Raw genomic sequence first — 23,165 nt, 5'->3', positions numbered from 1 at the left:
TATACATTACATTAACAGTTTATGTACTCACCATGATGCGACTATTCTTCGTGCCACTCAAATTTCCGATAAACCGGTATCGATAACTATTGATAGGTAAATGAAGCTATTTTCGGTAGGTTTAAATACCCATGTATGTATTTTTAGCTACGTAGCTAAATCTAGTGATTGTACTGGACCTGCTTACCTAAATACATGTATAATCGTTCATGAAACCCATAGTTGTTATCTGTTTGGTGAGAATATTAAATACCCTGGCTTCCATACTACCGTATAGAAAGTGTTAAAGCTCTACTGAAGTCATTTAAACGACAGGCCACTGTCAGCCATATTAGTTTCTATAGCCCTAATATCTACCAACCAGGTACTACCCAGGTGAATGGTCACGCACGAATGATTTTGCTGTGATTGTCAACGTGTTCGGATCGCATCGGCTAATACAAAAGGCATACTAAAGAAAAAAATAATACATAGAATTTCCGGAGTATGAAACATACGACAAAACGCAAAGGTTTCCGAAATGCCCCGAGTTCAGAAATAAAATAAAATACATGTACTTTACTACTCATTTTTGACGTTGACGAACTGCAGGCAACACACGGGCTCAAAGCGCACGACAAGGAAGAATTCTATTTCGAATACCTACAGACCTATCGGTTCTCAATTCCAAAATTTCAGGTAAGAATTATTTTTTAAAAGCATATCGGCTTACATTGTACCTTTACATGCATTCAATTGAAAAAATAACGACGAAAACATGAAATAGATATACTTTGTAAAAGTGTTACAGAATTCAACACGAACCGAGAAAAGCCACGCGTCTACCTCCAGCACGGACTGTTTACGATATACTCTGCCCATGCGCAGAGCGGTGACTGAAAATGAAAGTACATCGAAAACGTGTAAACACAAGGGAGAAATTATTAGTTATTGCTTCAAGAAGATGAACGCTTACTAGGATAGACACGATTGGAATGAAGTTTTATATAAACAAAAATGTTGCTTTGGGTGGCACTTTAGACTCTATTTTGTATTGTAGCAGTGCCATAAATATGGATTTTGACAGAGATGTCGACGATAATGTTGATCATATCCATGGTGAAGACGAAGAAATGGAAGAACAGTATGTAAGTAACATAGATATGACAAAGTTATATGTACGCCCAAATACTTATTTCCAGTATATAAATAACAAGCTTGTTCGAAATATATGACGTTTCCCTGGCCTTTTCATGATTTTTATATAATGTCCATGTCTGGGTTGTTTTTCTGCAATGTAAAATATCACACAAAATATCAGATTTGTTTTCAAAGCCAGAAAAACATCAGATGTTTCGGTCTAGTAACAAAGATGTGACAAGTTTATATGTTATCTCTAATGCATAGTTCACTGTACATATATGTGAAGTTTCAACAAGTACTGTTACTGTTTTTCACTAAAGGCCGGAGTAGAAAAGTCATAAAATTTATACCAAAAGCATTCATTTGATCATGATACATTTTTTTTTAAATTTGATATATCAGCTGATAATTGATATGGGTATTGCACATGGAATAAAAGAAAAATAAATAAAAAAGGAAGTAATAAAATGTATAATCACTCAGAGGAAAATATAATTATATAAAGGGTAGGGGTGTATCATATGTATGTTTTAGGCTTAATAGTATTTGTTCATTGTAATAGTGCTATGTATAGTATAATTAACACAGTGCCAAAGACTTTACAACCATACCCACCAGTATGTAAGTGCTGTAACAACCATGCAAGCTAATTATACTTTGGAAAAGGGCCCCCATTGGAAAATTCAAATAAAAGCTTTCAAGCTCTTGTGGGTTAATTATTCTGGTATCATATTAATTTGTAATGTCTTTTCAAGTACCATGTCTTTCAAACTATATACGTTACCATGATGCATACTATGTACCGTACAATATGTATTTTTATATTCATGATGACTTGATACCAAATTTATCTATCTACTTTTAATTTGTACATCTAGCTGTATATACATACGTGTATGATTGCAGTTTTACTCTATACCTTATGTAAATATTCATTTTGAATTAGCTTACATAAATACCACATTGAAATTCAAAAATCTGAACATAGTCAATATATATACTATAATTTGTTTACACATAAATGATCATGCACATGGAATAAATTGATCATGTTATTCATATAACATTACATGTACTACAGGATAATACTGATGAAGTAGAAAATATCATAAAGGAGATATTTGGATCATCTGATGATGAACATGATGAAGAAGATGATGGTGGTGATGATGGTGGCAGTGATGATGATGATGATGATGAAGAAGAAAAAGGGAATGAAATGTGGCAAAATATATCCAGGTTTGTAAATTGTAAGGCTTGCATACATTGTACATCATAAAAATATGTTAAACTTTTTCTATCCTTGAAACTCATAAATAATTATACATGTAACATGTGCATTTTTGATAACTCTCTCTCTCTCTCTCTCTCTCTCTCTCTCTCTCTCTCTCATATGACAATCTTGAAAGTAATTTTTAACACTTCACTCTGCAGTGATATGTTATCCTTATTTTAATATATATATATATAATTATATCATACATAATCTATCATAATTGTCTGGTAAAATATATAATGTATATGCATTTTCTTTAAAAATCAACAGTGATAAAGACCAGGAGGAGATGAACATATTGTCCGATAGAAGATTTGTTGTTGGGGAGAGGGAACTATTGGACCTATTGAAAAGGAGCACCTGTACAGAGTGTGGTGATCCTATCATTCAATCCTCCATTGTTGAGGCAGAGAAAATAGCAGCAGGAGTAAAGTATAAATATACCTGCACTGTAAGTTATCATGCATAAAAAAAATAAATGACCATACCTAATTTTTTTACATAAATATATGTCAATTTACTCATATTGTATAATATAAAATTTAAAAAATATAGTTTTGAATATGTGCTATGAAAAATTTATTAATTTGTGAAGGATGTTAGATTGTCGATTAGAGGTACCAATATATATATACATAATGTAATTTGTTTAGTACTCACTTGATCATTTTTGTAATGTTATATTTGAAGAATTTCACATTTACTAATGATTATTATTGAAACAGAATGGTCATGTTGGAAAGTGGATCTCAACACCATTTTATGGAGGGAGGAGTGCTGTTGCAATCCTGCTGCAACTAATGGTACTTCTGTCAGGAGCATCATGGGATCAGATCAACATGGGTGCAAAATTTATTAATCTTGCAATTGGATCAGCAAGACAATTCTATAGAATGCAACTTCAATACAGAGTATGTTGCAAGTATTGATTGTTTTTTTATCGTTCAAAGGTTTACCCGTAAATATAAATTGTAGATTCATACTTGCTAGTATTATTTTTATGATGTTATCCTTTTTTCATTTCCATCTAACTTACTAGTGCATGTACCATGATTGTCAAAATGAATGTATCATCAAGTATGCTAAAAATCTTTTCAACTAGGTTGCAGTACAGAAAGTGTTCACTAAACACATGGAAGATATTGGTGACAAACTGAAAGAGATACCCCTGAGCCTGGCTGTGGATGTAAGATATGATACTCCAGGTAACAGTCTTTACATTTACCTCTACACTCTTGCATTATTGTGGACAATTTACTGAATACGTTGCTAGGCATTCATTTAGACAGACTGTGATTTTATTGCCTTGTTGTTTTATTTACTAAAAACATTTTCTGAAAAATATATTTTTTAACATATTTAAGGGTTTTGTGCCAACAAGTCTACAGCTGTCTTCATGGATGTAAATTCAAAACACATCATACATTTGGAGATTGGAGATTCTCGGGAGGTTGGGCGACACAGTCCTAAAATGGAGAGGCTCCTGATTGAGAGAGGTCTCAACTACATTCTAAATGTATCACCGTATGTAGTGTGGGAAATAATTTCTGATGCTAGCAGAAATATAATTTCCATGATGCGTAAGTATATATACATGTATTTTACATAATATTGTAAGAAATATTATAGTGTGTAATTTATTCACCATTATATATCTACTTTTAAAAGGAAAATTTTGAAAATATAACTACATGTATATTACAGGCACTGACCCCTTCAAACATCTGCAGCACAGTTTAGACATCTGGCATAAAGCAAAGAAACTGGCCTTTCTGCTTGGAGAGATAGCCAAGAAGGCAGCAAACAAAGACTTACTACCATGGATTCGTCCAATTATTAACCATTTTTGGTACTGCTGCAGTGCATCAAAAGGGAATGTAGAAAAGTTATTGAAAAAGTGGTTTGGCATTCTCCATCATGTCACCAACCAACACATTTGGCCTGGAGGAAGGTAATGTTGACAATTTAATTTGTATCAAATTGTGTATGATTCACTAAGATAATATTATAATATATTACATTTCTATGATTGCAGATGTCATCATACTGAAAATAACTTGGAGTCCTTATCTTCAAATAGAAAATGGCTTCATAGAAATTCTTCTGCTTTTCAAGAACTAAGGTAGGTGAACTAGAATGTACATTTCTGTAATATTCATTACTGTACTTATGAATAAGCAATAATTGTAACCTCATACAAATATTTTAGGAAAGCAATAACCAATAGGGATTGGTGTGGAAGTATGGCATTCTATGTCAACTGCCGGCAAACTTGGGCAATTGAAAACTTTTTTAGCCATACCCTTTTACACTATGTTCCAAAAAGAGTGTCCTATAGCTATGATTCCTACACCATAAGAAACATGCTAGCTGTAATGGACCATAACAACCATCTTCATAGGCTACCAAAGGTCACAGAGAGTGGTTTGCCCTATGTTTATTCCCACTTTTCACGGAAAACAAAGCAGTGGGTTGCATATGAAAAGAAGTCAATCAAAGAATACTCCTACATTCCAGGTACCAGTAGATATATGCTTTGGTGATTTTTATACTTCCTTATTCTCCTGACTATATGAACTACTAGTAACAGTGTAGTATTACCGGTATATGATGATCAGAACTTATTTTGGCATAAAAGAAAAATTTATTATTTGTTTTCAGGACTCATTATAACCTGCATGAAAGAAATATATGGGAGATCTTGTGCGGGTTATACAAGGACTAGGCAGTCAAAAGATCTTGACAACATATCTGCCAATTTATCAGGATCAGCAAATCCTGGGTCTCGGGTTTTACTTGCAGAAATGAAAAGCAGAAAAAAATGAAGTAAGTTTTTCACCATTAAAAATTTATTCTGAGTCTGAATTTGCGGAGTGGTAGCCCCTATATTGTCCATTTGCTTGTGGAAATCTCCTCCTGATTGCCACGCACACACATGAAGGCACTGGCACTCTCCTGCCTGCTCCCAGGGTACTGTGTTGCCATAGCACAAAGTTCCTGTATGCTTGGTTTCGAAATGTAGATTGAGCGAATGAAGGTTCAAGGTTGGTACGATAACTCCAGTTCAGAATGTTGGCAATCTCCAATACATCATGCCTCAAACACAGATTTCTGAATTCTGGTTTTGAAGTTATGCATGGAGATTGGCAACAGCATAGGTTCATGCGAGGATCATCAAATGCTTGACATCTCCCACATGAACACCATGCTATTTCTGAGCTGGGGTTACTGTCCTGCCTTGAACCTTCGATGAAACTTTTCATCAAGTCAGGTTCAGCTTCAACTGCTCTAATTAGAACTTGGCGTAGCGTCTGCTCATTCATTTCTGTAATAGTTTCCTAAAGTAAAATAAATATCATTATTTAATTTGGGAGAATGAAAACAAAACAACTTGAAGTATATCTGAAGTGTATCATTTGATAGAAAAGTATCACTAAAATGCTGATTGTAGTCATTGAACAGTAATGTTCAGTTTCAGAAGGCAAGGAAAGTTGTATATTGCTGTAAAAGTATAAGAGACTAATACTGTAAACGTATTACATTTGGCTGTGTATTATATTTAGCATCTTTGGCGGAAAACAGCATCCGCTAAATCAAGTACATCGCCAAATGTAAAATATATAAGTAGATAAAAAAGTACATTTGGACATATGTAAATCAAATCCACGCTAACTTGTTGAAAAATCGTATTCCCCCCAAATATCGTACACACTAAATATAATACGTTTACAGTAACTTCATAAATGCATGTACTTACTCGCAGTGTTGACACTGTCTCAATGTCCTGTCTATTTTCAGGACTAGCCGCAGCCTCCAAGACTTCATTTCGGCTCGGAATATTTCCCCTACTCGAGTTGCGAATGCTCTGTGAGGCATAAGGGTGATAGCGTGCAGGCTACAATCAGAAACAATTATTGTAACATTTACAAAATTTATCCCTTCTGATCTAGGAGGACCTCATCGTGGTAGAAGGGTGAACATCGAAATAGATGGCCAACACTCCTAGGAGAAGAATTCATTTTACTTACTTCCTCATTTGTGGATGTTGTCTTGAACTGACAACATGGGTTCCGACAATTAGTGCAACCTCTCCTCTTGCATGGGCAACTTTTGCACTTCCCCCTGTTTTCACAGGGACAACAATGCTGAATAAAAATGTTAAAATTTACTCATTAAAACATATCATATACATGTAGTTTTCATGAATGATGTATGAATTCATTTAAAGGTTCGTGTTTTTTATAATATACATGTATTTTTATGTATAATATAATAATGTATCAACAAATACAGTTTCAATATGTAAAAGTTTTTAGGGTGCCCATGTCTGTAATACTAGTAATTGTAACTTTTTAATTTTGTATGGTATAGATAAAAGAGAAAATTCATGCATTTTTTTTACATCTATCTTTTTTATATGAAGTTTGCTTACTACTTGTATGTAGAAAATAAGAAACATGAAAACTTGTGTATTCTGAACATCAATCTAATTTTTATGAAGCTTGTTTATGTGTAATGTATGCAGCTGATGTTTATTGAAATATCATGATTATGATTTACTTCAGATAATAATTCCTGTTCTGTCATGAATGAAAACTGATAAAAATGATATTATTTTACAATATTATTTTTATTGAATAAAGGCATTTTATTGCATATTTATTTAGTTCCTGTTAAAGATAAAAGAAGGTATCGATAACAGCAAGATAGTTTTCATTGGCAGAAAATATTATACATTCCATTTGATTCTTTTGTGATGATGCATAAAAAGAATACTATTTAGCAGGTTTATTCTAACATAAATGATCAGACATGTTTTTTATTATCACAAAATCATGTATATAGCTCTCGTTATGATGAAGAAAAATAACCTAGGAATGGCTAGGATTATTATTTATTTATGATACAAGTACATACCCCCCCCCCCCCCTTCCCATAATCAGAGGACTTGTAGAGCGTAAAATCTAACCTTTTTGTTACAATAAAAAAATGGGATAACCACATAAATTTGCAATCAAAACGATTATATTTAATTTATTTCCTATCGAATATATGTTAGCATCATAGTGAAAAATAGTTTCCTTTTTTTTTTTTTTTTTTTTTTACGAATAATTGCTTCTCCCCGATCAATGCTTCCAAACGCTTGTCAGAAACAAGCATTTCGTTCACACAGAGTATGCGTGCGTGCATGACAGCATGACCGACATGATAAGTGTAAATACATTAGAAGTGAGCACATTTGCGTGTTGGTGTTCTTTATTGCTTGAGTGTAATGTGCATTTTTATGCAAGACTCTTACATTGGATGCCATGACTTGTTGCAAACTTCTCAAATTCTTCTTCGCGATGCGACCGCGGTCTCTAGGACTATGCACACACCGGCACTTCGTCACCTTGTCGAGGAGTACAGGTACTTTGTTTATCGACGAATGCGCTCATGGGTGACGAAGTATAGGGTCTATATATGGTTAGCAGATAACAATAGAACACCAACTAATATGGCGTCTATCGATAAAATATGGCGGCTGATTGTTTACATTCGTTGCTATTTTATGATGTCAGTAGAGCTTTAACAAATGTTTAATGGATAAGTATGTGCTTGATTTTGACCCTGGCTTTCTTGCTTGAAGGGATTTTTTTAGTTTTTGTTTGAACATGTAGCTACTCTTTTATTTAGTTAAAGCAATAGTTTTTTAGCGATTGATTTAATTTTGTACATGTCTGTGCGAAAAGCAACAGATAATCTTTTTATTTTTTATTTTTTAAGTGGTTTTGGATACCTGTCAAAATTAATGTGGATAAAATTGCAAAACAAAATACTTTCACCGGTTAATACATCCGACATCTCTCAGTTTTAGATTATTTCCTTAAAAAATTATTTCTTCTTTAGTTGCGTTTAAATATGAACATGCCAAAAATTCACGGTGCATTTACAAGCTATTTTTAAAGTTAATATATTTGGAACTATTCTTTGAATAGCATGTAAAATGTAAATGATTATCAATAAAGTCAAGGTATATATTTTCAATTGAGATAATAAATCCAAATAGATAAAAGATATCACAAAACAAAGAAATATAACTATTTCACAGTAGTTGACCAAAAATATGTTAATTTTTACATTTTTTTTTAGAAGGGCAAATTATTAAAAAATCATCTGCGGGATTCGAATTCATGACTTAAATATTCATAGCTAATGCTCTGACTCATTAGGCTACGCTGTTACATTAAGGTATCGCTTTTCGAGAAAAAAAAACATTAAAAATATCTATAATCCTAAAGTTTATTTAGATAGGAAGTACGTCACAATAAAGAAGTGTTTCATATTATCTTAAGATATCACGATGGTTTCAAAATTTACGTAAGGTATAAGGGCATCGTCAATCAATAACGATGCGTTTATTAGTTGAGAAAATGTTTAATGAATTGTACATTTGTATATTTTGATTCCATTTGCCAATTATTGTTGATGTTAATGCAATGGGTGATTTGCATTTTTGTTTTGGCTTAGTCGGGTAGAAATTGAAATTATTTGCTTGATTTTAAGCAAATATCAATGACTGAGATGCTGTAGCTATTTATTCCACATTAATATAGAAATAGTTTCAAGTGTACTTATTGCAGCCGTTGTATCTGTCCTTCAGCAACACAATGTTATATTAACATTTCTTATTACGTGTAAGACAATCTCTCCAACTACACAAAACTACGAAATCAATATGCATGTGGTATCATTTAGACAACTGAATATTATGCATATCAATTATCTAACATATATCAAATAGCTATCTTTAAAACGCATGGCGCATGTTTAAAAATAAAGTAAAGACAATGCTTCTACAAGTACATGTAGTTACAAACGTACCTGAATATAAACAGTAACATACCCCATAGTTGCTAGCTGTGGTTTTTGAATATTTAAATGTAAGGCCTCCTATGATATTGTATGGAAATGTTGATCGATATTGCGCTGGATTGGATCAATAGCTATTTTTATTTGAGTGCTCTTGTGTATGTTCAAAAACGCAGAACATCAAAGAAATCAAACTTCAATAGATACCACTGTTGAAAGAAAACGCACAACTCTTTTTGAATTGGTACAAAAGTTTATTAATTTGCAAAAATTACTAGTATTTGCTTTATCTATAATCAATAGCGAGATATTTCTTAATCAAAAACTACAAATAGCCAAATGAATACTAGACTTTGATTGCATTGCCTATTATTGTTGGTGTTTATGCAATGGATGATTTGCAATGTCCCAGTTGAATTTGTTCTGAAATGTGTTTTTTTTTTGTATACGTGTAGTAGTGTTTTGTTTCCTATAAAAGAAAACGCCACGTCTCAGGTTCGATAGATTTAATATAAAAATTTCATTATGAACACTGTAAAAATCAACAATAACCATAATAATACAATGCCATTTTCATAGAATTGTAAATAAATTAATTTCTTTAAAAGTTTACAATATATCCTGAGTAAATACAAAAGAACCAGCAGGCATGTTCACGAAGCTATCTTAGGACTATGACGTGTCCTCAGTACGTCTTAGGATACGTCTTAGTCTTAAGTCTGTTTCTCGAAGCTCTCCTAAATTTAGGAACCGCCATAACTTTGTCCTAACTTTAAGACATCACCTACCTTGTCCTAAGACCATCCTAAAGCTATAAGATCACGTTTTTAGGGATATTGGGATGTTGTGAAGCCTTTTCTTAAGACCGGTAGAATAAAGCAATATTTTCCACAGTTCCAGCATTTTCGACAAACATCAAATTCCTAATCCGGGAAGGGGGGGGGGGGGGCATAGTCAATTATTCTATCATGTATGTTCATTTTAACAAAATGATGTGAAGGGGGACCCCGAACTCTCACCACTTCCCCGTTGCTACATGCTTGCCTTGGAGTTGACAAATTAAGATTTTTTTTCGCAAATACTATCTCTGTTTGACAAATGAAATTTATTCACTTATTTTTTTTATCTACATTGTACACTAAATGAGTTACATTCATTGTTTTGATTATAATAATTTTTGATAACAATTATTTAAATGTCCTTTGCTATAAAAAGTAAATTTACATCGGGTTACATATACCATGCGTGATCATTCCTAATTTTGATCACTTTATTTTGAAAAAAATAATCTTTAAAAAATGTGGAATGTTGAATGAACTGTATTTATATATTATCGAGATATATTACAACTTATTCCTTATTTAACATGTTCGTGTATTCTATATATTGCAGATTAAAGGAAAATTGATTGTGTTTGTACGAGTACATGTGTTTCCTCATGTAACGTTTCAAATTCCATGAAAATCGCGTGTTTATGTATTACATATACTTGAATGACAAGATTCTCAAAATTAATGTTAATTATGAAATGACAATACACACGTGTTGTTTACATAATTATCTGCTTGAAGCCAATTCTGTCCTGATACATATTTTCTTTGTTTAAAAAAGAACAGTTATTTGAATTTTTAGGGGCTTGTAATATTTTTTATTTTAATATTTATTTTTTTTTGGGGGGGGGGGGGGTTCATTTAAAGAAAAACAAACTAAATTGTTATTGGTAACTGGTATATATTTAGGTAAATGTAAAATTATTAAAATGCATTCATTAAAATTAATGGTTTTAGGCCTTTTGTGTTAACTACCGAGACGTACAATTTTCTCTGGCAAAATGTTTAATGATTCATCCCTACATAAATCTCTCAAATTTGATCTGAATGAATAATTGTGAAAAATAAGAATGGTTGTAGAAGGTTATGATATCCTAACTTAAGATGATCCCAAGTAACCGTCGAGCTACATCTTAAGACGTGTCCTAAGTTGATCTTAGGATGTTCCTAACTTTTTTCCTAAGTCATATCCTAGGAACACACTTAGGTCATATCTTGGGAAAGTTTCGTGAACATGCCTGCAGGAGAGTTATCGCTCTTCTTTCAAAATAATATGCACGTCTTAACCCCTTAACGGCCAAGTGCGCCTTTTGACGCATTTTTATGCGCGCTGAGAGAAAACTACTGATATGATGTAAAGACATGGAGTACAATGAAAAAATTGATATATTTGAAAACAAGAGAAACAAGAGGCCCAGGGGCCACATCGCTCACCTGAGCAACAATTGCCTTAATTCTGATCAAATTAGCATTACAGTTTCAAAATATCTTGACAACTGAGTACAGTAGATCTTGCTAAAAAAAATTGAAAATCTGCCAATTTTTATCCACCTCTTATTTTTTGGTAAATATCAAGCCCCTTTTGTTGCTGTACCTGTTAAAAGATTTTTCTCTATTCCTACAACCCCCCCCCCCCCCCATTTCGTGGCCCCACTGTTCTCTAGGGAATCATGGTTTCATCAAACTTAAATCTACCTTTAATCTCATAAGCTGTGCTTTCACACTAAGTACTGAGTTTTGGACCGAAAACTTTCCCAGAATATTTTTAAAGATTGTAAAACTTGATCCCCCAATTGTGGCTTCGCCCTACCCCTGGGGACCATGATTTGAACAAACTTGAATCAACACTTCCTGAGGATGCTTCCATTTTAATTTGAGTTTTTCTGGCCTAATAGTTTTTGAGAAGAAAATTTTTAAAGATTTTCTCTATATATTCCTATGTAAAAATTGATCCCCCAATTGTGGCTTCGCCCTACCCCTGGGGACCATGATTTGAACAAACTTGAATCAACACTTCCTGAGGATGCTTCCATTTTAATTTGAGTTTTTCTGGCCTAATAGTTTTTGAGAAGAAAATTTTTAAAGATTTTCTCTATATATTCCTATGTAAAAATTGATCCCCCAATTGTGGCCCCACCCTACCCCCGGGGACCATGATTTGAACAAACTTGAATCAACACTTCCTGAGGATGCTTCCACTCAAATTTGAGCTTTTCTGGCCTAATAGTTTTTGAGAAGAAATTTTGTAAAGATTTACTCTATACATTCCTATGTAAAACTTGATCCCCCAATTGTAGCCCCACCCTACCCCCGGGGACCATGATTTGAACAAACTTGAATCTACTCTTCCTGAGGATGATTCCATTTTAATTTGAGCTTTACTGGCCAAATAGTTTTTGAGAAGAAGATTTTTTAAGATTTTCTCTATATATTCCTGTGTAAAACTTGATCCCCCAATTGTGGCCCCACCCTACCCCCGGGGACCATGATTTGAACAAACTTGAATCTACACTACACGAGGATGCTCCCATTTTAATTTGAGTCTTTCTGGCCTAATAGTTTTTGAGAAGAAGATTTTTAAAGATTTTCTCTATATATTCCTATGTAAAACTTGATCCCCAAATTGTGGCCCCACCCTACCCCCGGGGACCATGATTTGAACAAACTTGAATCTACACTACCTGATGATGCCTCCACTCAAAGTTGAGCTTTACTGGCCAAATAGTTTTTGAAAAGAAAATTTTTAAAGATTTTCTCTATATATTCCTATGTAAAACTTGATCCCCCAATTGTGGCCCCACCCTACCCCCGGGGACCATGATTTGAACAAACTTGAATCTACACTACCTGATGATGCCTCCACTCAAAGTTGAGCTTTACTGGCCAAATAGTTTTTGAAAAGAAAATTTTTAAAGATTTTCTCTATATATTCCTATGTAAAAATTGATCCCCCAATTGTGGCCCCACCCTACCCCCGGGGACCATGATTCGAACAAACTTGAATCTACACTACCTGATGATGCCTCCACACAAGTTTAAGCTTTACCGGCCTAATAGTTTTTGAGAAGAAGATTTTTGAAAAATACCAACAAATTTTCAATAATTCTCAATTATCTCCCCTTTAAAAAGGGCGTGGCCCTTCATTTGAACAAACTTGAATCCCCTTCACCTAGTGGTGCTTTGTGCCAAATTTGGTTGAAATCTGCCCAGTGGTTCTTGAGAAGAAGATGAAAATGTGAAAAGTTTACAACGACGACGACGACGACAACGACAACGACGACAGACAACGGACAAATTGTGATCAGAAAAGCTCACTTGAGCCTTTGGCTCAGGTGAGCTAAAAAGGGAATTTTTTTCTAACAGAAATTTTTTTTGTGTAAGGTCATCTAAATATCAAAAAATATGATTGAAATATGCACGTACGTGCAGAAAAGCAGTCAAACGTCATGAAATATAAGATTTTGGGCTGATTTATAATTAACCAATCTTAATTTTCTGAGCAAATTTTCTAGTTGAAATTACCATATATAAAACGATTAAGATTTTTACTGCAATTTTCGTATCGGACATGATAGTGTATGATTAAAAATAAAAAAAAGATATCCGCGAATGAAAATCGGTTGTTCTGATCGTGGAAAATAGATGATCTAAAAAGCGTGTTCAAAAGAAAATTAAAGGAATTGGATATAGAAAGAAGCAAGCCATTTTGACGTTCTATTAGCGTGGACAAGGCGTTATAAAAAAGAAAGACTAGGCTACAAATAATTGAAAAAAAATAATACAGATCCCGACAGGTTCAACAAGGTTCCAGTTTCTAAAAATAAAAATTCACGTCACATGTTGGTTGTATAGCAACAATGTAAACAGCGCGGAAAATTAACATGGCTTTCCGTGACGGCGAAAGTGACAGTGATTCATCCGACGACGATTTGTACAGCAGTTCTGCGGGTTCAGACATTAACATTGATGATTCTTTAGATTCTTTTTCATCTGATACGGATGAGGATGATGATCCGAACTCCCAGTCGTCCTTAGAGACTTTCTCTAGTCAGATCAGCGATTCAGAGGGTCCCGGTTTTTGGTCCAGCGAATTGCATCCCGTGTCGGTCGCACCGTTCTCAGAGGAAACCGGTCCAAGTCACGATTTGACGCCGAATGACAACATTTTGAGCTACTTCTTTTTATTGGTATCAGAGGTTTTCTTTGAGAGAGTGTCCAATGAAACCAACAGGAACGCTGCTCAGGAATTCGAGAAAAGAGGTCACCGTGACGCGGATTGGATTGACACTTCTCCTCAGGAAATCAAGGCGTATTTTGGCCTGCACATCCTTATGGGCACCAACCAGCTTCCAAGTGTAGATATGTACTGGTCACAAAACAAGTTCTTAGGTACAGTATAAATCATTAGAACTAATGTAGCAAAATTCATGATGAATTCGAGTAGGCTAATTACTAGTGTCAGTAAACACGCATGCATAGTATGCATATGTTCTAAACTGCAGAGTACCAGGTGCGTGTTGAACAAATTACTTCTCATGTGATTTTTTTTGTAACACAATAACACAAGAAACTATTATAAGAAAAGAATATGGATTTTATCAATATTAACAGTATGAATACATGTTTTGGTGTTATAATTAATTTTATTAGGCCTATTTATATTATGTAAGAAACACCCTCCTCCAAATAAAAAGAAAAACCAGCTACATGTAGGTTATATCTAAAATGTATCAACTAAGTCGGTTATTCTAATTGAATCATTTTATTTTCTATGCTATTCATTATTGCATGGTTATAGTTATTATAATACTCTTTTGTTTGAGATCATTTATTATGATCTAAATCTGTATATATCTATGTTATAGGAAACCAAGGATTCAAAGACACTATGAGTAGGAGCCGTTTCCGGAGATTGACAGAGTATCTACACTTGAATGACAATACTCAAGGCCCTGTGGGATCTCCTGAGTATGACTGGTAAATAAAAGTAACATATTGTAGAATGCAGTTATCATAAAAGTGCATTATCACCAGTGTCAAAAATGTAAAAATGTCATCATTTTAGTGTTGAAACATTAGTTTTTGAAAAATAAAGTTTCGTAAATGCAGTTTTGTGTAAATACAAATTGAGTAACGCCAGTTACTGTAAATTCCTTATATTACGCGAGTACTTAATTCCGCGATTCAGGTGTTTTGTATCAAATCGCGAGAATATAAAATTGCGATCAGCAATTTTTTGTTATATTTTCCTATAGTTCAAAACTGTCTGAAAAATAGAAGCGAGATTTTAAAATCCATGAGAGTTGCTATCTATAATTCAAAATTTGTTTTACAAAAATATGATTTTGTTCAACAAAACATATTTGGCATTAAATGTCTTACAGGCTTCACAAGATACACCCATTGATAGAGATGACCCGGACAAATTTCCAGAGGTATATGATGCCTGGACAGTGTCAGAGCATAGATGAGGGGATGATACGCTACAAAGGTCATTACTTCGCAAAGCAGAATACACCATGCAAACCTATCAAAAGAGGGATGAACGTATTTTTTCTCAATGATTTCTTTTTTTTGCTATTTCCAAAGATCTATTTTATTATAGTTGAACTAATTTATCTAAATGCAAGAAAACAAAGCATTAAAGAAAAGCATATACAAAATAAAAGACAAGAACATGCAGTTCAATATCAAACAAAAAGGACTAAATTCCATTTGAAATACATGTACAGTGTACCTTGCTTATCATAAATGACCTTGGTTATATTTATGACTGGAAAAGTAAACAGGCAATATGACATATAGACAAAATATTTTAACCCCCGGCCATCACATTAAAAATACAAAAATTGTTCAACCTAATAGCCTAGGGAGACTTTATTTAATTTACTTTCTTATTCTCTAGAATATAAAGTTTGTCCATAGGGAAGGGGTTGGGGGGGGGGGGGGGGGTTAATGTAGCCCAGGACTACTGCCTCCATCTGTCCTAAATCAGTCCTGCTAAGAAAATGCTTTTTATGAAATATCTCTGGGTTAATTTGCTCTGCTCTGGGTTTTTTTTTAATTATCATTGTAGACAAATACATGTACTGACTGGCTGATGATGTAATGGGAAAGGTTAGGTGCACATTTTCATGGTCATAAACAACAATGAAATGTCTTGTAGGTCTGGATGAGGTGTGAACCAAACGGATATACCAACGATTATAAAATCTATTTGGGCAAGCATGACGAGATGCAAGGACAGTCTCTTGGAGAACGGGTGGTTAAACATTTATCCAAACCACTTAAATGGAAAGGTCACCACCTTTTCTTTGACAGGTAACAAACTAGTCTTTAATGCTTTTATCTCTATGTATATACTTACTTTACTTACTTGCTCGGGGGGGGGGGGTTCCTTGCAGCAAACATTTCTCTTAAATTTACATATAAAAAATGTATATGAAGTTGGTCCCCCCACTTTTCTACTTTTCAGGGAGCATATGGAAATTGAAAGGAAATTAGCAGTGGGTACAATACGCACCCCCCTCATTTTGGAGAAGTTGTAATTTTCCAAAAGTTCATTTACTTTTGAAAGTGGGGAGTAGGGCAGACAAAGGAAAGTCTTTCCTTTGTCTGCCTTACTCCCCACTTTCAATGTGATGCTATGTCCATCAGTTACATGTATACCGGTATATGAAAAAAAAGTAAACCTCAGAATAATGAAATGCATACTGATACAACTTCTGACAATATTGTTATGTGACATTTTCTATTTATAGGTACTTTACATCAATCCCATTGCTTCAAAATCTTGAAGTTAATGGTATTTATGCTTGTGGTACCATCAATACCAATCGCAGAGGATTCCCTCATGAGCTGAAGAACCCAACCTTTAGTGGTCGTGGTGATACCGAGCAACTGCAACATGACAATTTGGTTGCAACAGCATGGAAAGATGCCAAACCAGTAAGTGACTAATTTAAGATTGTTTATGGGAGTGTATATTGTTGAAAAAAGCATGTCATCCATTTGGTAAATCATCATTTACTTTACAGGTTCATATTGTTTCAACCACATTAGATCCACTTGGAGATGGTCCAACACATCGTCGAGTACCTGGGGGTGAGGTCATATTAATACAGCGGCCACCAGCTGTTGCTGCCTACCAGGAGAACTACTATCGTGTTGATCGTGCCATGCAGTATCATCGCTCCAAGTGTCCCATTGGTCGACAGTCAAGAAAGTAATGGAAATACTTTATGAATTTCATCCTGGAAGTGGCCCTGGTCAATACATTTCTCCTTTGGAAGATGACCCCTGGTGTCGTGAAACCAAGGAAACATTATTCGTTAGGTGATCTTCATGTTGATGTTGCCATGAGTCTTATTGAAGATTTTTCTAACAGGAAGCAGCCTAGGCATTTAGGAAAACATCTGATCACAGCAGCAGGTTTGAGTGAGCATCACAGCATGAAGTTAGAACGACCTCGTGGACGGTGTAAATGGTGTGCAAAAGAGGGCAAGAGGAAGGATGTTGTTTATGGATGTGACAAGTGTATGGTACATCTTTGTCAGGGTGCTTGTTTCCAAGCATATCATGTGCAAAATCAGCTTCCAGTTTTGTAATGAATGCATATGATGATCAAAGTTTGCATATTACAGTATTCATTGTTACTGTCATTTGTATCTTTATTGTATGTCACATAAGTAACTGTATTTTTTATTTGTTATATTTCTCCTTTAGAAGCAATTTACTTATTAGAAATTAAGAGAGAGAAAGAAAGAGAGAAAAAGAGAGCGAGAGATTTTTGATTATAACTTCTAATCTGAAAATGTTAGGACACAATTTAGTGATACCTGTATTATATGGGATATACGGTAGTTGATTGGCAAATAAACAAGAATGTATTTTGAGGGTAATTGCTGTCTTTGAATGGATTTTATAAAAACGAATTATCATAAACATTTCAAGATTCAGTACATTCATGTTAGGGTTACATTTTACTAAATATTACATGTACACATGTATATAAACATTTGAATACTTTAGATTTGGAGTCCCTGTGAATTTCAAACACATCAATGTATTTGTTAATTTTTTGTTTACTATCATTATACCATATCACATTTTTTCTCATCAAATTTGTTTTAGTTGAATGTATCAATGTCTGCAAATTGTCCATGAAATACAGCATTATAATCATGAATGTATTTCAGAGGTTTCCTTTATTACTTGATAATTATTTGTCTGTCTTCTAAAGAATTACACTGGTATATCACTATATGCGTTTAGGCTCATACATTGACATAAATTTGAATTAGTGCTGGTATTTAATGTGTGTGTAATTGATTCCATTTACATGTAGTTAAGAAGTAATTTTTTTGCATATAAAGTGATCACACCTAATATAGAATTGATTAGACTAGTGTATACAATGAACTAACAGTTTTTATAGCTTTCCCAATGTTAATTCCTGCTTTGTTAGATACGCTTACTTTGACTGTATGAGCTTACTCTCCACATGAAACCATTGTCTATTCTTGTCCAAGCTAAGATACTTCAGAGGTTACCTTTGATGTTTTGTGACATGTAAACTGGTTTTCAATAAAATGTTGCCATCTTCTTGCTATTACCACCCTTTGTGTAAAGTTTGATGGCTGGCAAACAGTGTGTTCTTGAAATATTGTTCGTTATTTGATATGGACAGAACTATATGTCATAATGTAATAATACATAGAAATTAACCTTTGACCTTTTAAAATTAATGATATTTGGAGAGAGCAGAGGAATCAACTTATAATCGAAGTTTTATAATTATCAATAGACTTGCAAGATATCAGATGGTCAGTTAGATATATTTTACTACATGTATTAATAACCATTTAGAATACATATTTCTGTTATCATTTTTAACGGCGCCAACGGTAAAAAAGGAAAGCATTTAGATGCTAAATGGGTAGATTCAAAGGTTAAAAAATACTATAACTAAATTTTTTTAGCACACAACATGGATAATTGCATAAATAATTGATAAAGTTTCTTTTATAAAGTATTTAACATTAACGCATGTTAAATCATGTCAAAAACACTCAAAATACATCAAATGTTGTGTTCGTGACCATATTGTGTTGCCATGGTTACCATTAGGTTGTGACACACAACATAGTATGGACCCTTGGTATCTGACCTTTCATAATATATATGGGTTACCTTATGTAAAGTCTTTCAGAAAATGTCATAAATTTCATTTTAAAATTGTTTGCTAAATTCATGCAAAAACTGTCAAAACGGCGGCCGTTAAAGGGTTAATCGATAATGAACGATTAGTGTATACATTTATTAATAATAAATATATGAATTATATATATCATACATATCTTATACATTATATGTACTAGTAATATATATCCTATAATTTTTAAATTAGTCCTTTTATTGTTTTATATCATTTTTTCTAGATAATGTGGTAGAAAGACGTTGATAGTAATAAAAAGTTCACGGAATCTTTTCGGATTGCTGAAAAAAACCCTCCACAAATGACGTTTTTGGTGGTATTCATTGTAACAATTCATAACTGGTTTTTCTCGATGATAAAAAATGAAACAATAAAATAGAGGTAGGATATCAATATTAGTGGCAAAACGTATATCTTATAAGTTTATGGAATTTTCAATTTAACCATGTTCAGAGTCAGTTGCTATGGCAACAAAAACCAAATTAAAGTGTTACTGTATAGACCAATGTGTTTTTTAGGGAATTACATGTAATGGAGTTTTTGCTTGCCTTGACCCAAATGTTACGTTTTAATTTTAACAAAGATTTGATGACAATTAAAACTGATATCCGCCTAATTTTGTGACTTTTATCGTAAAGAGTTTTCTTTGAATGATTAAGATGGTTTATGCGTGTGATTTGTCAGGATATTTGTTGACTTTAAAACATATTTCCGATAAACGCAAGTGATGAAGGAAAAAGCAAATGGATTGCCATGCTGATTTAAAATTCAAAGTTAATGTGCTTCTGTTTATCAAATGAAACAACGATTTAACTGAATACAAAAAAAATACTTTGGCATCATATCATGCAAGGTTTTATTGTTCGGAAACATCACACTGATAAGGTTTTCCTCTTCAATTTTTTTCTCAAAGTGAAACATTAGCATCCTCGTTATAAACAAAATGAGAATTAACTTCGAAGACCCGGTTTCCAGGAGCATTATGTTGTTTGCCATTGATTTTGCAAAGTTTTGAATTTATGATATTGTCTGCCGCACAAGAATTGCAGCCAAAATGGCTATTCTAAAATATTGATACTGCAAGTCTTTCCTCGACGAAGCTGCGTAAATTAAAATGAACATTATCTAATATTTATCTATGGAATTGGCAAGTAATTAGATTTTGTATGTATGCCTTTGTACAACAACAATGCAAAACTCTTTATTATGCAAACCTTTATCGCACAATGTTTTTGTCTGTCCATTTACCGGTTGACACGTTTCAAAGTGCCAGTTTTAATACATAGAGGATATAATTTGATGTCTCAAGGACTGCTTATGTCTTAATACTAGATAATCTGGATTTTTTTCTCAGGAAATCAAAATGTTGTTTTCTTTATTTATTGACAATGAATAACAATTGAAAAAAAAAAAGAATTTCTTTCACTTTCATTTTTTTTGCTAAAGAAAACACATTGGAAACAATTTGAAGATGCATATGTCAAGATTTATCTTTAAAATTCAGAAAATATCTTTTAAAAAGGCAAAACACAATCGTGACCTAGATACCTTAAACGCAATTCTGTAGTGAGTATAACTAATCAAGTAATTTATAATCAGTAAAGATCCATTTTAGTTTGCCACCATAACATTTTTGATCTTCTTTTTAAAATAATCATACTTCATTTCCGTCCTTTGTATACGTTAAATGTTACCGAAGCCTTTATATTTCACTACAAGATAAACATTCGTATATCTAAAATACCTTTCTTAACCTTCATACATGCATAATTTGCTTATATACATGTATATATGTAAGTCTATGTGCATTTAATGCTGAGGAAATGTGCCCTATCTTACAGTACTAACAATTTCAGAAAAGATTTTATTCGGTCTACTCAATGCACTTGAGACAGAAAAAAAATTAAACATTGTTATAAAATTTACATCAATAATTTTTTCGTTCATTAATTGATCAGAGTTAAAGATAAATTCTCTATGGACGAACGAGTAATCACGTTCAAATAATTCATTAAAATACATGTATGCGTTTTAAAATGAGCCATTTTGATAATCTATAAATGCACAACCGTCCTATTTTGTTTTCAGAGTTCACACCTATTAAACACTTGCAAAACATTTATATAGCCAGCTTATACCAGCTGACCCGTTGTATTGAGAATCAACCTGCTTGGAGCACAATGCTGTGTGTTGTGATCCTCTTGGTTCTCTATTTACCATCATCGTTAGGTTTCACAGCAGAAGTGGTCAAGAATTTGACAAAATACATATTTGACACAAACGCTTACGACAGCAGCCTTAGACCGGCTTCACACCAAATGTCTCAGACGGGCCTGAAAGTGTCGTTCGACCTAATAAGCATAAACAAGCTAGACGAGTTGGAGGAGAAACTCGTTACCTCGGAGTACCTGACCCTTCAATGGAAGGACAAGTTCCTCACCTGGGACACCGCGGGATTTTGGGTAAAAAAAAATTATGTTGCCACAGAACGCGGTGTGGTAGCTGGACTTTGTCCTAAAGAATGGTTTTACCGAGTTCAGAGAATTAGGTGGCTCTTTTTATTACGTTGTACTAGCATTCGATGGAACTATTATTTGGAAACCGTATCAAGTGTTTGAGTCACAATGCTCTGTTGACGTCACTTACTTTCCATTTGATAGGCAGATGTGCAATATTCAGTTCACTCTTTGGTCACATTATAAATACCAGGTTACTTTGAGTTCATTAAGTAAATTGTGAGAATGGGCAACTACAAAGCAAATAAAGCTAGGGAAATCACTTCAACTTTTCAAAACAGCGACAATTCTGGATCTAACAGTATCATAACATATACCCTGAATCTGAAACGAAAGCCTGACTCTTACGTCGGAAATCTTGTCTCGCCAATTCTGTTTCTGGGTGTATCAAACTTTTAGTTTTTTTTTCATTCCAGCAGATGCCAGAGAGAAGATGTCCTATTGTATCACTGTGGCTCTAGGATTCAGTGTGTTCTTGACAATCATCAGCTCTGAATTACCGTCCAACTCGGACAGCACGCCGTATCTATCGAAATACCTACAGATTCAAATATTCATGGGAGGATTAGCACTCGTCATCTCTGCAAAACAACAACGGCTTCGCCACAAATCTGAGGAGCAGGAAGTTTACACACCTCAAATTCTAGTTAATGTCGCATTGTGCAAAATATTTAAAGTCAACGTGTCTTGTGAAGACAAAATTACTCAAGCAAATGAACGAAACATTAAGAATCAGGACACGGAAAAATTTGATGATCCAATTTCCTGGAACAATGTTTCATCCGCCATTGATTTTGCAATGTTTTTTATTTATGTTTTCGTTTATTGTATAAGCACTAGTACCACCATGACTTTTCTTGAGAATTGGTAACAAATATACGTAACAAATACGTAACAGATCTAAGCAATCAAACCAGATGTAGATGTTTATAGAATATATACCATAACATATTTGGTTTCATTTTATTTTTTAAATCATCGGGATCAGGAATAACACAGCACCGGACCTTAGCAAATTTAGCGGACTGTTGCGTGTCAAATCATCGGGGTTTAGTACAGACTTAAAGGACTTTGGAGTGAACATTACACTTTCGAGTCCTACTTATATATGACATGCTAACAGTATCTTCTAAGTTTCGATTAAACTAGAAATAAATTTTAAAATTTAGATCAATATGATGAAGATGTTTTCTTGAAATAATTACAAGTTAAAGAATCACTTGTATATAACAAAATAATTGACATTTAAGGCAGTGTTGGTTTCTTTGCAAAAGGCTTATCGATTTCAGTTGCACTTATTGATTTTATACCATACACTGTAAACTCTAAATCTCTAGCTCTCATAATGTACA

The 23,165-nt window shown here is 33.6% G+C and overlaps 2 protein-coding genes and 2 pseudogenes across 2 annotated transcripts; 3 read left to right on the top strand and 1 right to left on the bottom strand.

The window, feature by feature from the left end:
* The first annotated feature begins 266 nt into the window (after positions 1-266).
* LOC128158927 (uncharacterized) lies at positions 267-5,223 on the top strand. The gene is made up of 10 exons (XM_052821919.1): positions 267-1,127; positions 2,204-2,361; positions 2,669-2,849; positions 3,124-3,309; positions 3,501-3,603; positions 3,763-3,978; positions 4,103-4,349; positions 4,434-4,520; positions 4,608-4,915; positions 5,060-5,223. Exons 1-10 carry the CDS (start codon positions 975-977, stop codon positions 5,221-5,223), a joined length of 1,803 nt encoding a protein of 600 aa, XP_052677879.1. The 5' UTR covers positions 267-974.
* Positions 4,968-5,721, bottom strand: LOC128158943 (P2X purinoceptor 7-like). Its single transcript, XM_052821936.1, has one exon. It carries the CDS (start codon positions 5,719-5,721, stop codon positions 5,248-5,250), a length of 474 nt encoding a protein of 157 aa, XP_052677896.1. The 3' UTR covers positions 4,968-5,247.
* A 7,327-nt stretch (positions 5,722-13,048) lies between these two features.
* On the top strand, positions 13,049-18,730 carry LOC128158930 (piggyBac transposable element-derived protein 4-like; annotated as a pseudogene).
* A 2,747-nt stretch (positions 18,731-21,477) lies between these two features.
* Positions 21,478-22,745, top strand: LOC128158935 (neuronal acetylcholine receptor subunit beta-2-like; annotated as a pseudogene).
* Positions 22,746-23,165: the final 420 nt, after the last annotated feature.

Source organism: Crassostrea angulata, chromosome 8 (genome assembly GCF_025612915.1).
Source record: "Crassostrea angulata isolate pt1a10 chromosome 8, ASM2561291v2, whole genome shotgun sequence".
In the NCBI taxonomy this organism is placed as follows: Eukaryota; Metazoa; Mollusca; class Bivalvia; order Ostreida; family Ostreidae; genus Magallana; species Magallana angulata.
This window is presented reverse-complemented; position numbering and strand designations above follow the sequence as displayed.

What these genes read in the sequence shown, in the direction of transcription:
- LOC128158943 (XM_052821936.1), bottom strand. Translation starts at nt 5,721, where the DNA reads ATGAATGAGCAGACGCTACGCCAAGTTCTAATTAGAGCAGTTGAAGCT.
- LOC128158927 (XM_052821919.1), top strand. Translation starts at nt 975, where the DNA reads ATGAAGTTTTATATAAACAAAAATGTTGCTTTGGGTGGCACTTTAGAC. An exon ending in AGTATAAATATACCTGCACT is followed by an intron (nt 2,850 to 3,123) that starts GTAAGTTATCAT and finishes TTATTGAAACAG; the next exon opens with AATGGTCATGTTGGAAAGTG. An exon ending in AAATATAATTTCCATGATGC is followed by an intron (nt 3,979 to 4,102) that starts GTAAGTATATAT and finishes TGTATATTACAG; the next exon opens with GCACTGACCCCTTCAAACAT.